The sequence below is a fragment of the Nestor notabilis genome, unplaced genomic scaffold (assembly GCF_000696875.1).
Source record: "Nestor notabilis isolate BGI_N333 unplaced genomic scaffold, ASM69687v1 scaffold3042, whole genome shotgun sequence".
Taxonomy (NCBI): Eukaryota; Metazoa; Chordata; class Aves; order Psittaciformes; family Psittacidae; genus Nestor; species Nestor notabilis.
Genome location: NW_009918607.1, coordinates 159,236 through 175,168, shown reverse-complemented (window position 1 = coordinate 175,168; position 15,933 = coordinate 159,236). Strand labels below are relative to the sequence as shown.

The 15,933-nt window shown below is 49.4% G+C and overlaps 1 protein-coding gene across 1 annotated transcript in view; it reads left to right on the top strand.

Annotated features, from left to right (window-relative positions):
* Positions 1 to 9,074: 9,074 nt before the first annotated feature.
* The window catches only part of ETS1 (v-ets avian erythroblastosis virus E26 oncogene homolog 1), a 19,092-nt gene continuing 12,233 nt past the window's right edge, over positions 9,075 to 15,933 (top strand). Inside the window, exons 1-4 of the mRNA XM_010009783.1 lie at positions 9,075 to 9,192; positions 9,714 to 9,914; positions 12,716 to 12,793; positions 13,695 to 13,943. Of these exons, the coding sequence (XP_010008085.1) occupies positions 9,075 to 9,192; positions 9,714 to 9,914; positions 12,716 to 12,793; positions 13,695 to 13,943 (646 nt within the window). The remainder of the gene's footprint in view (positions 9,193 to 9,713; positions 9,915 to 12,715; positions 12,794 to 13,694; positions 13,944 to 15,933) is intronic.

Below are 15,933 nucleotides of genomic sequence, written 5' to 3'. Positions count from 1 at the left end.
GTTGGTATGGCCAGCGGGAATCTGCAGCTGCAGAGGGATGTGGCAAGCTTCGCCCCCGTCCCTTGCTGCCCCAGGGCAGCGTGTGCGCTCCGCAGGTGACCCGGAGCTGCCTTTGGTGCTGCTTCATCATCAGCTTCATCCCTTCTGCATCAGTGGCTTCCTGCTCTCTGCATCACGTGGAGGTGTCCTGGGCTTGAGGAATACTGTAGGAATATCCATGGGTGCCTTCCAGTAGGCACTTGAATTGCATGGACACTAGTAACGTTTTTCCAGCCTTTCCAGCTTTAACAAACGTTCTTGGTTTATGAATGAGAGAGCCCGTGAGTTGAGGACAGAGACTTTGATGTGGATGGAGATATTTTAGGGGTTGAACATCATTCTTGCTTGAGAGCGCTTCAGACTGTGTCCTGCCATGTGGTACCCTCGTGTCTGGTGTGATGTGTCATTGACTCAGCCTGGGGGCAAAGGCTAAGGCCAGGATACAGAGAGATCAGTTTATGCACGTCTTGGGCTGAAAATCAAGTGAAGATTCGGGAATTCCTTGTGATGGACAGCTTGGAGGTGTTTGGCTGAGTGTCTGCATGTCTAATCCCTTCCTGAGGCAAGGATAATAGAGGCTTCTTTTTAAGACCAGTGTGTTCCCATCAGTGGAGTCCATCTACATGAGAAGTGTGTTGGATCATGGTCAGGGCAGCATAAGTAATTGTGGCCTTGATTCTGGGCATGGAGTCATTTCACGTGACTGCAGATACGCAATGAAATCATCCCAAGATGTGAGGTCATGTGTAGCTGCTTACAAAATGCATTGACACGGCATGTTCTTCAGGTGTGTTTGAGCCAACTTGGAGGGGTTAGAATCTCTTTGTGGGGTGATGAAAGAGCTCAACATGAGTGAAGGTTCCTCAGCCCTTACCATACTGCAGGGGGACAGCCCTGCCAAGAGATCTCATCCATCCCTTTCCTGACAGCATCTTCCTCACACAATGTTCTGCCAATTAACCTCAACCCTTGCAGTATCTCTGTTCTCACATTCTGGGAGACTCTCACGTGTGGTTTGGCAGCCCTGTCCTTCCCCAGAGCAAGCAGCTGGAGGTGTTGGAGCTGAATCCCCATTGCATGTCTGTCTGTATCCCTGGGTGATGAAGGAAAGGGAGATTAATATCTGGAGGAGAGAGAAGGGGCTCGTTTGGATAGAGAAATACTCAGTCTGAACTGCTCTTCTGTGATTACAGTAGTACCTTGGTAGCATCCCATGTGTAGATCTGTTAGGGTACGAGGATGCCTACAGGAAAGCTGGAGAGGGACTTCCTACAAGGGCATGAAGGACAAGGGGGAATGGCTTTAACTGATAGAGGAGAGATTGAGATGAGCTCTGAGGCAGAAGCTCTTCCCTGTGAGGGTGCTGAGGCGCTGGCACAGGGTGCCCAGAGAAGCTGTGGCTGCCCCATCCCTGGCAGTGTTCAAGGCCAGGTTGGACACAGGGGCTTGGAGCAACCTGCTCTAGTGGAAGGTGTCCCTGCCCGTGGCAGGGGGTTGGAATGGGATGAGCTTTAAGGTCCCTTCCAACACAAACCAGTTTGTGATGCTATGATTCTATGAAACATCACTTCATTGAAGGAGCCAGACATGGCATCATCAGCCAGAGATTTGAGGTGAGAACAGCAGAAGTCCTGCTTCTAACCTGGCTGGAAAGAAACATGCTCACAGATGGTGGGAAGCGCTGGGTGGGGATGTTCTGGACCACTGTCTCCTCCGTTGAGTGCCAGAACCCAGTTGTGGGTTTGCTTTAGGAGAGCTCAGGCTGTGCTCCCGTAGCTGTGGAAGCCTCCATGGTGGTGAAGCCAGCACCAGGCTTTGCAGGGCTCCCAGCCCAACCCATGGAGAGCAAGGAATTTCAAGAGGCTTCTGGTCCCAGGCGTGAGCCATTTGAATACCTCAGGCACCCTTCCAAGAAGCAAATGAGTAGTTGTTTGATGGGGATTGCTGGGTTTGGGGAGCTTGTTTCTTTCTTTCCTCATTGGTCTTAAGCTGTTTGGGCTTTGCTGCTGGTACTGGGCTGCGAGGAGTCAGGTTTTAGCCGCTTGTTTGCAGAAGAGCATCTCCTGGAGCTGAAGCACTGATACACGGGCATGACCTGCACTTGCTATTTACACTTGACCTCCTTTCAGTCAGGGCTGGGTGTCCATTACAGGCTTTGCTGAGCCCACCCTGTGCTTCCATTAGTGCCTGTGTGCCTGTGCCTGGGGATTAGAGCTCTTTAGCAGCGCGGTTAGCAGGGATTAGAGCGAATTATCACAGGGGAAGCATGTCTCATAGCGTTGCACGAGGCAGGGAGTGTTCCTCCCAGCCCTGCTAGGGGAACATTGGAGGCAAACGAGCCTGGGAGCGAGATGCTAATCCTGTTTTCCAAGGAGACGCCCCGGCTCATGTGATGTTTGACTGGGAAAGGCAATAAGGGCCTGACCGCTGCAAGAAGAGGCTTTTTGGCTCCCGAGCAGGGGTTGTTTGGGCACGTGGAGGTTGTTCCTCGCTGCCTTTGCGTTGGCTGCATCTCTTGGTCGCATCTATCTCTGGAGTATTGACCTGGAGCATGGGTTTCATTAACCCCGGGCTCTGCCATCAGGTTGCACAAGGCTTTAGTTGCGATGCTGATAAATCTAAAGGTGCAGAAGGTGTTTTGAAGCTGATTTGAGAGCGTTCGCCTTTGCAGGGGGAGTTGTGTTGAGTGGAGCTAAACCGCACCGTCCTCGGAGCACAACCTCACCTCTGCTGCTGCTTTGTCTTGATGGAAAATCTTTCTGCTGACTGCTTTGCATAGTTCTGAGGAGCGTTGTTGAGCTGTGGTCACAGTCCCCAGCCCCATAGGTGGCTGCACCTCCTTGGCGCTTACTTTTCTCCGTCGGTGCAGCTGCGATGGGGAGGACGGAGCGAAGCCCTCCGCCGAGGGAAGCCCTGCTTCACGTTCCTGCTGGATGATGATCCATAGGTCCCGTCCCTGCCTGCTGAGGCTGGGGAAACTTTCTGTAGCTGCAGCGAGTGTTGACTCAATCCCTGTGGTTTTGCTTAGCTTCGGTCCAGGGGTTTCGCTCGTGCTTCTTTCCCTCCTCTCCCCCACAGAAGTGGGAGGACAGAGCGAGCTGGCCACCCTGCGAGCTCCTGGGACTGCTGGGAATGCTGCTTTCCCAGGATTGCCATCCAACACCCACAGTAAAAAGCTGAGAGGGACAGGGGGAGTGGAAAGAACCTGAAGGAGGGCAGCAGGCTTGGAATTGGGACAGGGTGGTGAGGTGCTGGCACGAGTTGCCCAGAGCAGCTGTGGCTGCCCCATCCCTGGCAGTGTTCAAGGCCAGGTTGGACACAGGGGCTTGGAGCAACCTGCTCTAGTGTGAGGTGTCCCTGCCCGGGGCAGGGGTTGGAGCTGGATGATCTTAAGGTCCTTTCCAACCCAAACCATTCTATGATTCACTTGCTGGTGCTGCTGCCTGGTTTCTCCCCAGCGACAGGGTACCCAGAGCCAAACCAAACCCTCCCTCACTTTTTGGCTGCTATGTGCCTGGTTCTGTGGGCATCTCCCAATGCATGCACCTAAGTGAGGGTGTCTCCCTTTTACAGAGGGGTGAAGCCATTTACCCCAAAGCATGAGGCCATCCTGACATCTCACCCTCATCCTCACCTTTCCCCTTCCTCCTTGACTGTGATGCTCTAAGTGCTGAGAGCCCAAACTTGGAAGAAATGCTTTTAGGGAAGACAGTTTTCAGGCCCTTTATTTAGGGGAAGAGCTTGCCCCTATGACACACCACATCTCCATAAGAAAGCTGCTGAATGCCGGAAGAAAGCCGGCTTTGTTGTGCTTTCTGCAGGCTAAGCAGTGTGGGCTTTTGGTTTCCTCTCTTGTTTTTCTCTTGAAGCCCAGCTTTCATCTCAGAGTATTTATTTTTCACTGCTTGACGGAGAAAAAAAGAAGAATTATTTTTCTTTTTCTTTCAAAAAGAAATATATTTATTTTAAATTAAAACAGCAAATGCCTGTGCCTTTTGTGCCATTCCTTGCAGGGGAAAGCAGGGCTGGTCTCTGGTGAGTTGCTGCAGGAAGGGGAACCAGATCTTGCCTCTGTACTGCCCAGTCCAATGCCTCTCTGCTCCCATTCCATCCCCACATCCCCAGAAAACATCTCTTCCTATGCTCACCCCTTCTTCCCATCCATCCTTGCTTCCCAGTTTTCCTTCTGTTCCCTTTTATTCAGGCTTTCTGCCCTGTTTTCCCTTTTCCCCCACCCTTGATTTTGCTGCCCTTCAGTCCGAGGAGCCCTAATTGGAACAGGCCGGCTCCTCTCCCGCTTCCTGCGTGGGAGTGAGAGGCAACGCTTGTGAAAACAGTTCAAAAGTGCAGGCAAAGTTTTAGCCTAATCCTGCCTAAATAACAGGGGGCTCAGCCTGGGGGTTCTTTGCCGGGTGTCCCTGCTCCGGAGCGGGGGGCACCAGGGAAAAGTGGTGGTGGAAACCTGAGATGGGGAGATGATGCTTCCCTGGTGCCCGGGCTGCTTCCTTGGGGAGCGTGGGAAGGGTCTCGGCTCCTGGCCCCCCTCTCCACAGCCTACTTTTACCCTGAGAAAGGTTTCTCGGCTGCCGAAACCTGCTGTTGGGAATGCTTGTCTGTGTTTCAGCGTCCCCCATCGCTAGCTCTGACATGGGTTTGGGCCTCGGGAAGGCTGGGATGGAGGGGGTTTGGAGCAGCAGGGGACAAGCTTGGGCAGCTTTCAGCTTGGTGTGGGCTGGAGATGGGGTGTCTTTGGGGCTTGGCGGTCATGGGCTTGCAGTGGGCACATGGGAAAAAGGTTGCAAAGCATCTTAGAAACTCCTCTTTTCATCTCAGACATCCAGTAATGGGGGGAGATCCTGGATAGTGGACACCTCAATGCGGAGCAGCACTGGTGTCATGTGTGGGGGCTTAGAGGAGGATCTCGGCTACCTCAGGGCTTGGGGACTGCGAGCTTTTGAGGGAGACGGGCCCATATTCCTACCACCTGTGGATGCATAGTCTGATAGAGATGACTTTTCTTGACTCTCTGTGAATGATCTGGTTTGGAACCAGCACTCATCTTCTCCCAAACGTGTCTTCATGCCTCTTTCAAGCCACCAAAAGGCCAGAAATCCTCCTGATACCAGAATGCTGCAGGGTTAGTCTGAGGCCTGGGAAGGGGAGGATGAGGATGCTGGGCAGGGAGCAGGGTTTTACCTGTGACAACAGCGAGGTGGGTTCCTGACCTTGGTGTCCATCCATCAGAGCAAGGGCAGGAGGAGGCCACTGGGTCAGGTACATCCATTTACTCCCGGGTAGAAGAGCAGAAACCAGTCAAGGACACACTGACTGGGAAAGACAGTGAGTGGCCGAGGGGAGCTTTAAAGAGGCATTGACCCCGAGTGGAAACTCGGGTGAAAAGTGACTTTGCTCCCATCCTCCTGCTCGGAGCATCTTGGTTTTTTGTTCCCTTTGCTGCCATTTGTTTTGCTTATGCAATAGATGCTAATGCTTTGGCGTGCAGTGGGGCCGCTTGCATTTTAAGGTCAAAATCCCTGAAGTTTGTAAATTATACTCCTTTAAAAAGATCAGATGCGTGGAAATAGTTTATACATGTGGAGCCTGGTGAGAGCAGTGAGGGAATGTGACTGGGAGATGAACTCAGTGATCTTGACCTCCTTGTCCATTCGCTGGCTGGTTTTCTCTCAGGCACCGCATCTGTTGGTGCAACACCTAGTAGGAGTTGAATGGTGGGATTTGGGCATGGAACCCACATAGGCATGCAGTGTTGGCTCTTGGTAGTGTCTAGGTTGTTATTATCCTCTTGTCTTTCTGAAGTCCCATTGCCAGGAGAGCTGGTGGAAAAATAGGGTCTGGTTTTGAGGAGCCTCTGGGCTCTCAAAATGAGCCCTCCTTGCTTTGGAGAGCTGCAGCTAAGATGAATAGATGTCCCTCTCTGCCTTCCCACTGTGCAAGGCAAATCACAGGCTGGTTTGGGTTGGAAGGGACCTTAAAGCTCATCCTGGAACTGGCCCCCTTGCCACAGGCAGGGACAGCCCCACTGCTGTGTTTGCTTTTCAGGTTAAAACCCTGACATTTCTAAACTGAGCTCAGGTATAACAGATGGGTTTGGTGCTGGGTCCTGCTTCTCCACGTACATTTCTCCTGAGCCCATGTGTGTGCACGCCTGTGAGCATGTGTGTGCTTTGTGGACCCCAGGAGGGACACAAAAGGAGATGTTTTATTTGTGCAAGGTTTGATTAAAATCTTGGAAACAGGTTTCAGATGGTGGCGAAAGCTGAAACCGGGGACCTGAGCCTGGGTGGCTTTTGTTACCGAAATGCTGCTTCGCTCTGACCTTTAGGCATCCCAAACGGAAGGCAAAGGGCTTGTCTGTGGGTGCTGGAGGACATCACCAGGGCTTAATTCTCCTCCCTGGGCAATAGCTTCCCTGCACCCAGCAAAGTTGCATCAGGCAGAGCCCATTGTACTCCCCGGACCCGCAGGGATTCACAAAGAAGATGATACTTAAGTAAATCCAGTAAATACTTAAGTAAATGAAATTAAGTCTCAAAACCAACAGAGGCAGAATTTAGATTAAAAATTCCATCCTTGCCATCTCTTCCAGGTGACATGTCCACAAACACTCCTGTAGAGCTTTACAAACACTCTTTGACACATACGAGCTTTTCTATCGACGCGGGACACTGCTGACTCAAATAAGGCTTCTGCAAGTGTTTGCAGGCTTGGGGCTTTGGGGCTGTTTTGTCTTCTGAAGAAATGTTAACTGGTAGCTATGATCTAACAGGAAAAAGAGGATATGATGTTTCAAAAGCCGAGCACAATGTTATTTGGTGGAGAAGCCTTGAAATGGATGTTCTGGTTTATTTTGGTGTCTAAATAGAAACCCTCTTGTGGCACTTTGCGTTTCAAACTTGAAAACAGACTGTTTGCTTCTCCGGTGACCTCTCCCTGGGAATCGCTTTTAAGTGTTCCCTGTTTTGACATGGTGTTTGTGCAGAGCTCAGCGTTCACCTTACTAAACCGAAACCTTATCCCCCGCTACTGAAAAATTGATTCACTGGGTAGGTACAAACCCAACTAACCCAACCTGAATCCTGCTGGAGAGGATGGGGGGGACCCCTGAGAGTTATTTACTTGTGTCATAAGTAAACCTCACCTTGCCCTGCTGCTTGTATAAGGAGACCACCTCCATATAGGTTTTTGTGAGTGATTCAGTGTTCAAATTGGGGTTAGAAATGTTGTTTAAGCCCAACTTTGACTCATCTTCCCATAGCACCCTGGAGCAGTGAACTGCTGTTTAACCAGCCGGCAGAGGGGAGCGGATTCCTGGGTGGTCCCTGTAACCACAGAGCACAGAAAAGCAAAGCATTAAAATGTAACATGAGGATGAAGGGAAAGGGGCACTGAACCACTTTCTCCCAGTGTTATCTCGGCGCGGCAGATGGAGAACAGAGATAGCAAGGGTGGCTGCTCGTTTTTCCATGCCCTCTCCAGCCAAATCCAGTAAATAATGAAGTGTAATTTGCCAAATAGCCTTTGAATGCATTATTTGCTTTTGAAGGTCCTGATACTTCCACTGTGGCACGCAGTCCTTGATTTATGTGGGGAGGTTAGGGGGAGGAATTGGGTCCCAAGAGGCTCGGTGTTGGGAATTCTACTAGTAGTGCAATTCCTTCAGTGCCGTGGTGGCTAACTGCAAATGGGGGGGGTTGGGTTTGCATGTCTTTTAGTTGGGGACAATAGGTGGAAGGGGCAAAGATGGAGACAGAGAAGTTGCTCTGTTTGGCTTGGCAGTGGAATTGCATTTGTTGCATCCAGCTGATGATTTGGAGATGCTGTGCAGCGTGGTCAGCCTCACCCTGTGCTACAGAGCTGCACATGGATGACCCAACCCCCATGTTCCCAGTTGCCAAAGAAGATCCCAGCATTGTGTTGTTTGGACTTTAAATGATGCCTGTGAATTTAGCTGAGGGGAACCTGAGTGGAGCAGGAAGCCTAGACTGGGAATTGCAGAATCACAGACCAGTTTGGGTTGGAAGGGACCTTAAAGCTCATTCAGTTCCAACCCCCTGCCACGGGCCAGGGACACCTTCCGCTAGAGCAGGTTGCTCCAAGCCCCATCCAACCTGGTGATTCAGATAGAGGAGGGTTTCCTTCAAGTGGTTGCTTTTATGAAACCCTTTTGGCTATAAATACCCACCTCCTTCCACATGAATTGGAAAAAGGGAAAAAAAAAAGAAAGGAAGAGCTTTGCTTCTCATCAGGACGTACTCCGAGGCCCAGCTCTTGGCTCCATGCTCTCCCATGGGGGTGGCTCAGCGTTGTTCAGTGACTCACCCCGAAACGCATCGCTCCATGCCATGGGCTGTGCATGATGTAACTCTGTGCTAATGTGGGATTTTCCAGCTCTTTGTTTTCCCTCCCTCTCAAATGGGTTTTCTACCGGTTCTTCGTCCTGCCCCAGCCTGCTGTCAGCTTTCTTTTTCCAGGACTGCTTTAAAATTAGCGTTTTCCTTTTGCTTTCCTTTGGAGCGGGATGCCCAGAAGTGGAGTGGTAATTGAGATGCTTTTCTCCCTGCTTTCTCCTTCACCCTTCTGTGGACTCTACATTCCTTTGTGTCTGCAGCTGCTCAGCTATCTTCCAGGCTCCAGATGCCACCTTCGATTATGAAGCCCAGTAGGATGATGCCTGGTAAAGTCTTTGATATCACCATCAAATTTCCAGTAGCACATTCATGGTTGGCTTGTAGGGAGACCACGCACACCATGTCACCCAGATTACTAGACATGCCTTATTTATGCTCTTCAGTACGGGCTTATTTATAAGCTCAAGAGTCTGTTTCTTGTGTTTCAGGAGCCTGCTCATGGACTTCCAGGGTTTAGGTGTAGGGTTAGAGGGGTTTGGGTGTGAAAATTCCAGAAGAGAAGAGGATTTCTCTGTTTTTCTGGCAGTTCAATGGCCAGCACCACTCCTGTCATCTTTCCCAGTCCCATGTCCTTATGGCTGTTTTTCTCTCCTGCTTCTTTCAGATATGGAATGTGCGGATGTGCCTTTATTAACTCCCAGCAGCAAAGAAATGATGTCTCAGGCCTTGAGAGCCACCTTCAGTGGCTTTGCCAAAGAGCAGCAGCGGCTGGGAATCCCCAAAGGTAAGACATGGTTTCCCAGTGAGAAGCCGTGGTAGCCACAGAGATTGTGTCCTCCTACCACTTGCAAACTACACTTCTGTGACTGATTGTCCCTGTCTGTCCTGCTAACTTCTGCTCCTGCACCTTTGGGGACCTGCTTCTTTGGAGGCAGCTGCAAGACTTCCATCTCCACTACATGGAGAAGCAGTAGGAACCCTTTTAATAGAGGCTGATGACAGGAAGAAATGGAGAAAAATGGGTGGGAGAAGGGGTCAGAGAACTGGTGGGATTTTTAAAAGTCCCCAAAAAATCCAAACTCGTTCCTTGTATGAAATGTTCCTTGTATGAAATCTGCAATAAGGCTGATCCAAACTGTGGGAATGATATTCCCCCGTCATGTTTCACCCTTATGCCAGTGGACTGCCAGTCTCTGTAGGATGAGGCCCTGCAGTGCAGCAGTAGCACCATCTGTGTCCTGTTCCCCTGGGCAGATAGCTTGTGGTTGCTCACTAATGCACCTCTTCTACCCCTCCCTGTTGCAGACCCCCAGCAGTGGACGGAGACGCACGTGCGGGACTGGGTGATGTGGGCAGTGAATGAGTTCAGCCTGAAGGGAGTGGATTTCCAGAAGTTCTGCATGAACGGAGCTGCCCTCTGTGCCCTGGGCAAGGAGTGCTTCCTGGAGCTAGCGCCTGACTTTGTGGGAGACATCCTTTGGGAACATCTGGAGATCCTGCAGAAAGGTGAGTCCTGGAGTCCCCAGGGTGAATGAGTCGCTTCATCCTGGCTAGCCTGATTTCGGGCCTTTCCAAAGATCTTGGCTCGCAGGCTTGCCTCTGCAATGAGGTGTTCACCTTGGGCTTTGATCCCAGCCAAAGCAGCTTTCAAAGCCCAGCTTCCCAGTAGGATTTCAAACGAGCATCCCAACCAGCAGCGGGCAGCGCAAGTCCTGGCACTGCTTGAAAGAGGAAGAGTGTTAGTGCCGGGTGTTTGGCAGGAACCCGCAGTGGGCAGGGGCGCTCTGCCTGCCTGGAAACAACGGTGGGATTTTCCAAAGCATTCTTCCTTGGCTCGTTCAGCTCCTGTTGTGAGTTTTACTACTTCCTCCGGGAGAGCTGGGTACAACAATACCACCAAAATCCCACCCTCGTTTCCCAGCTGTGATTGGAAGCTGCTTTGCTTTGTTTCATGTCCCAAATGGCGTTTTCCCCACAGGAAAAGCCACCTCTGCCAGTCCCTGCATGTCAGCATCAAGGGCATTAATTTTCACTGATCTGGGGACACACACACATCACATGTTGATTTTGGGTGTTGATTTTCACAGTGTGTGGATGGCCAAGCAGCACTTAGCCTGGGATGGTTTCTGAAGAGCAGGTGAAGAGCTTAACACATTTAACCACGAGCAGGGGGCAGCAGCAAATCTGGGCTCCTTTCTATGCAGAGCAGTTTGCTTTCCTGGAATATCCCTTGCACTGTCAGACTGACCCTGAGTGCTTGTCAGGAAGGGGAGGGGGAACAAAGTTATGCCTTCCAGGAAACCATTGACAAATGGATGTTAATTGCTGGGTACTAATTTTACTGCTACCTGTGGTTTACAGAAAGTAAACATGGTTCTTCCCAGGGCCTGCGTACAACAGGCTGTTATTCTGCTCTTTGACTTATATCTGTTCTCTTCTTCTCATTTTGCCTATTTTTTATTGAGTGCTTATATCAACAGCAAGCAGCTTAACTAAACAAAGCAAAACGTGGTCAGTCCAATTTCTCCTTGCTATAAGCCTTCACTTGGAGTGCAGCTCTACCATCCCACAACGCTTCTTCAGTTGTTTGTGTCACTGGAGAGGGTGACTGAGGCATCAGAGCTGGGTGTGCAGCTCCTTCCTGCAGATTCCCAGGGCACGTTGATGAGCTTGGTGCTGTGGTTTCATGGTGAAGTAGGCATCATGTTTCCTATCTCCATAGCAGAGGTGCTCCAGCCCTCGGAGCATCTTCATGGCCTCTTGAGCAGGTCCACAAAACATGAAGAGAACAAGGTTTCCCCAGGCTTAACCATGGAGCCAGGGTCCAACTTGTTAATCCCCATCTCTTCCATCTTCCCCAGCCACCCACCATCATCACTTGGGGGTGTTGATGCTGGGAGTGGTGGTTAACCCCAAAATGTTTGGCTTTACCTATAGCATCAGGTCGTGCTGGGACAGGCTGTGACCTTGCTAACATGCCTCCCTTGTGAGCGCTTTCTGCCAGTGACTCATGTACCACAGGGTTTAAAAAAGGCAGCAGATGGGTAACTTTTCCCTGCATGGATTTGGGTATTTTCAGGTCTATTTTTCCCAAATTTCTTCCTAAAATAACCTCTTCAGTTACCAGCAGTCAGCAGTGCCTTCCACTTGACTGTAAGCATAGCTGAAGGTCGCTCTCTTTCTCTGTGGTCACCCACCCTGCCCCTTGGCAAACACTGTGGGGAGTGGAAAAGAGCGCTTCTCATTAGGTCTCTGTTTGCACAAACCCTCCTTTTGTTAGGGAACATTTTCCACCCTGCAATCCCCAGGAGAGAGGGACAAAATTAGGCTTCTTGCAAGCGAACGTGCGTTATCTTCGGTTCGCTTCTCTTCGGCCTCAGCAGAAATAAACATAACCCGGAGTGGTCTGTGTGTGTGTGTGTTTTATTTTGGTTACCCTCTGCAAAGAGAGCAAAGTCTCCCATGCCAGTATCTCAGCCCACATACCGTGCTGGAGTGAGTAAGGTGTTAATGGAAAAACTGGTCAAGGGAGCAGCAGTGTGGCTTTTACATGGGCTTGGCTCTGAATTTGCTTTCCCAGGACTACCAGAGTGCTCAGGAAAAGGGATGGAAAATGGGGAATCTATGCTTTGATGTGCTACCTGCTGTTTCTCAGTGATTTAGGCCTATAGGAAGGTAAAATGCTGTGTGCTGCCCCTGTATACACAGCGAGGTCTGTATCAGGAGTTGGGTGATGGACAGTGTGGCAGAGCTTTATTTGAGCATGGGATCTTCTGCCTGCTGCAGATGCAAGGTAAAAGGTGCTGAGTAGGCTGGGAATTAGTATTGTTTGGGGTCATAGGAGCTGGTTCTGCATTACCCACTTGCTTGCACACTGCTGGTCTAGAAATAGGGCCTTCTTCAAGAACTGTCCTTGTATAGTGGAGTTTCTTCGTGTGCTCATACATGTGCGATAAACAATCCTCAAGAGAATGAAACACAACAGAAATTAAGGCAAGCAAGGAAATGATGCAACCAGTATCTCAGAACTACCTGGAGCCTCTGGTTGAGAAAGTTGTTGCAGTTTAGTTTGGTTTGGTTGAAATCTGGGGCGTTCCTGCAGCAAGAATTCCCGAAGGGACCCAAGTGCATCATGTAATTGCTTGAGTGGGATTTCAGCTCCTAACTCATTTCGGTTCCTTTGAACATCCCAGCATAACGCAGAGAGGAGCATTTTAGGAAGTTCAGAGCTCTGTGTATTACAGCAAGCCTTGCACAGCATGATGTGCCTACGGACATGTGACATTTCCTTCCTTTCCTTTTTGCAGAAGAGGTAAAACCATACCCAGCAAACGGAGTGAACACAACATACCCAGAGTCCCGTTATACTTCAGACTACTTAATTAGTAAGTCACAATTATCAGTATCATTCTGGTGCTTTTCTAGGCGTGAAAGCATCACCTATTAGAGATTTGTCTGCATCACCCAAGGACTCCATCATGCTGTTGTTGCTCTGTCATGGCAGAGCATGCAAAGTGTGTGACTTTGTCTTTCCTAGTGGTGTTCTTGGTTTATTTACAAGCTGTCTGTGTTATCTTGATGCCTGCATTGAGATGACACAGTCTGACTTTGCAAGCACTGTTCGTTTGAAGCAGACCTGAAAAGTGACCTCAATACTCCAGAAAAATGGGGATTTTAAAAAAACTTACTAAAAAGGGGCAGGAATGGGGGAAGAAGGCTTAATTCTGGATTGCTAGGTGGAAGCCTAGCAAGGAAAGGGCTGTATCATCAATTTGGACTCCTGCACTTCCCATTGCCATTGCTTTGGAGATGTTCTTTAAGGGCGTTTGAAATCTGTGATGTGTTTCATGAACCAGTCAGAAAACCCCGACTCCCTTAAACTGGGATTCCAGGCTCTGGCCACAGAGGTGACTGTGGAAGTGGCTCATCTGTTACAGTCATCAATGAGACTTCTTTGCCCTATATCTCCTTTGCTGAGGCTACAGTCCGATTTTCCAGCTTTTCCCCACTAGCAGCTTGCTTGAGAGGACTTTGTCGTAATGCACATTGATGCTGGTTGAGGATGTCTTATTTCTTTAAATTGCTGCAATGGTAAGACACCATCTCTCTGTAGCTTTTAGAAACCTTCCTTGATATTAGTGCCCAATTGTGCCAGTTACTTTATACCCAGAGGCAGTCTCCTCTTGCACTGCAGACTTCAAATATCACTGTGCTGGGGGAACGAGCAATGTTCTGGTTTCTCTGAGCTGTTTGGGTTGCTTTCTGACACTCCCATTCTGCCAACAGGTTATGGCATTGAGCACGCACAGTGCGTGCCTCCCTCTGAGTTCTCCGAGCCCAGCTTCATCACAGAGTCCTACCAGACCCTCCATCCCATCAGCTCGGAAGAGCTCCTGTCCCTCAAGTACGAGAACGACTATCCCTCGGTCATCCTGCGTGACCCAGTGCAGACGGATTCCCTGCAGACAGACTACTTCACAATCAAGCAAGAAGTAGTAACGCCAGATAACATGTGCATGGGACGTGCCAGTCGAGGTAAAGTTGAGTATCTCCCAGGGTTTGGCTTGGGTTCTTGCTGTTCTGCCTATATCAACCTAAGTGTTGCTTTCCTTTCTGTAGGAGTTAGCGCTTTGGGGCATCAAGGGAGCCATGCAATGCCAGTAATAAAGCCGTTTCCCAATATACATGTCTTACAAGTGAACTCCCAGATGGCTTCAAGCCCTCCCTGCCTTTCTCTCCAGCGAAAACATGAAGGAGTTCTTTCTTTTCTCTACTTTGCTGCCTGTTTTTACAGCATCTGCAAAAATGTGGCATTTTTGGCTCTGTACTTTGATGTCAAACTCGAATGAAGCTGAAATAGGCTTTAAGGTTATTAGGGAGGACAGGCTGCTGTGTGGTGGTATAAATCTCATTTCCTAGGAGACCAGGCAAAAGCCCATGAATTCTTCCACAAGTTCTCATCAGGAATTACTGTCCAAGGCCTTGAAGAGTTTTACATCTGATGATCCAAAGTCTTTATCCACGATCTTCATTGATTTTGATGGCTGCTTGCTTGAACTGATAATCTGTTCTGATGAACCGAAGCCCTGTGCTTTGTTAGGAGATGCAGATGTCATGCATTGAGTCAGCAACAAAGCTGAAGGGACCCCCTGAATCCTTGTGCTACAGCCCTGCATCTCCAAAGAGTTATAGGTACATGATTCCTGTTTGAGATGATGGGATTTAAACACCTAAACACTTCTGAGGGTCTGAGCCCAAATACCTTTTCAATTAATGTTATTAAATTCTGTACACATGGGGCCCAGATGCGCGACTACCTTGTCATTAACACAAGGCTGAGGATCTGGCTCATGGTTTATATTCAAAGGCAAAGTTTAATCCATAGAGCTCAAAGTCACTTACAAAGGGATATCATTATCTCCTGATTCCAGGTAGGGAACCTGACGCATGGGGAAGAGATGTGACCTGCTTGCCATCATGGCCTGAATAGAATCCAGGTGTCCCCATGCCTCACATTCATTATAGTAGCGTGTTGCTGTGCGCCAGGTTTGATGTTGAACATTTAAACCCATTCATCCAGCTCTGAGAGCTGAGGATGTTTTGGCTCCCTGTGCAAGCAGGAGCCCCTGTGCAGGTCTGCATCGCATATGTGTGCTCAGTGGAGTTCGTTTTAAGTTCCTCATTCTTCTCCCAAGCTGGGAGAGCTAATGACAGGAAAGTTATTATTTGTATTATTACCTCTGCTTCTGCTGCTGGCTCGGTGTTAATATGAGAGAGGTGACTTGGATAATACAAGGGCAGCAGTGTTATAATTTTTGGTATGCTCCTCTTTCTGGGCTTGTTTTTCTGGCTCTCTTTCATCAGTGTCTTTCCCTTTTCTTGACCTTTTCTTTGACACAGGTGATTTCATAATAATTCTCATCAAAATGCAATGGTTCAGGCACGCTTTTGCAATTGTACCTGGAGGCTGTTCTCACTGGCAAGCCTAAAAAGGCTCGAGGAGGGGGAAGAAAGAGCCCTTAACTCAGCACTGGGGACCAAGGGCCCCTGGTGTTAACAAACACTTTAACATACTGATAGCGGCTGAAGAAGTACAACAGGCTGTGGCTGTGCTTACACTAACCTACCTTTCAGCCATGTGGAAGGGTCTTTGGGTGGCATAAACCCTTAACACAAAGCAGAGTCAGGTTAATTTATATTTACCTACTTCTTTACCTTCCACTGTATTAAAAGGTTAAGGTTAGTTTGTCGCCAGGCCAAGCTCTTCAGCAGTTTGATGTTCAAGATGAAGGTTTTCCAGACAGTCGCCTTTTGTCTTCCTTTGTGTGGGCTTCAAGAGTTAATTTTGGGGTCCCATGGGAGTTGTTTCCCTCTGCCCTATCAGTGAGGGCATCTGGTTGGAAGGTGTAGCTGCCAAACCCTTTTGTTTCTCCTGATTTTTCCAGCTAGGTCAAATTTAAGCGTATTTTCAAAGGCTTGCCAGCAGAATCAAGCCAATGGATCCCAGCTTTACATGGTCTCGGGC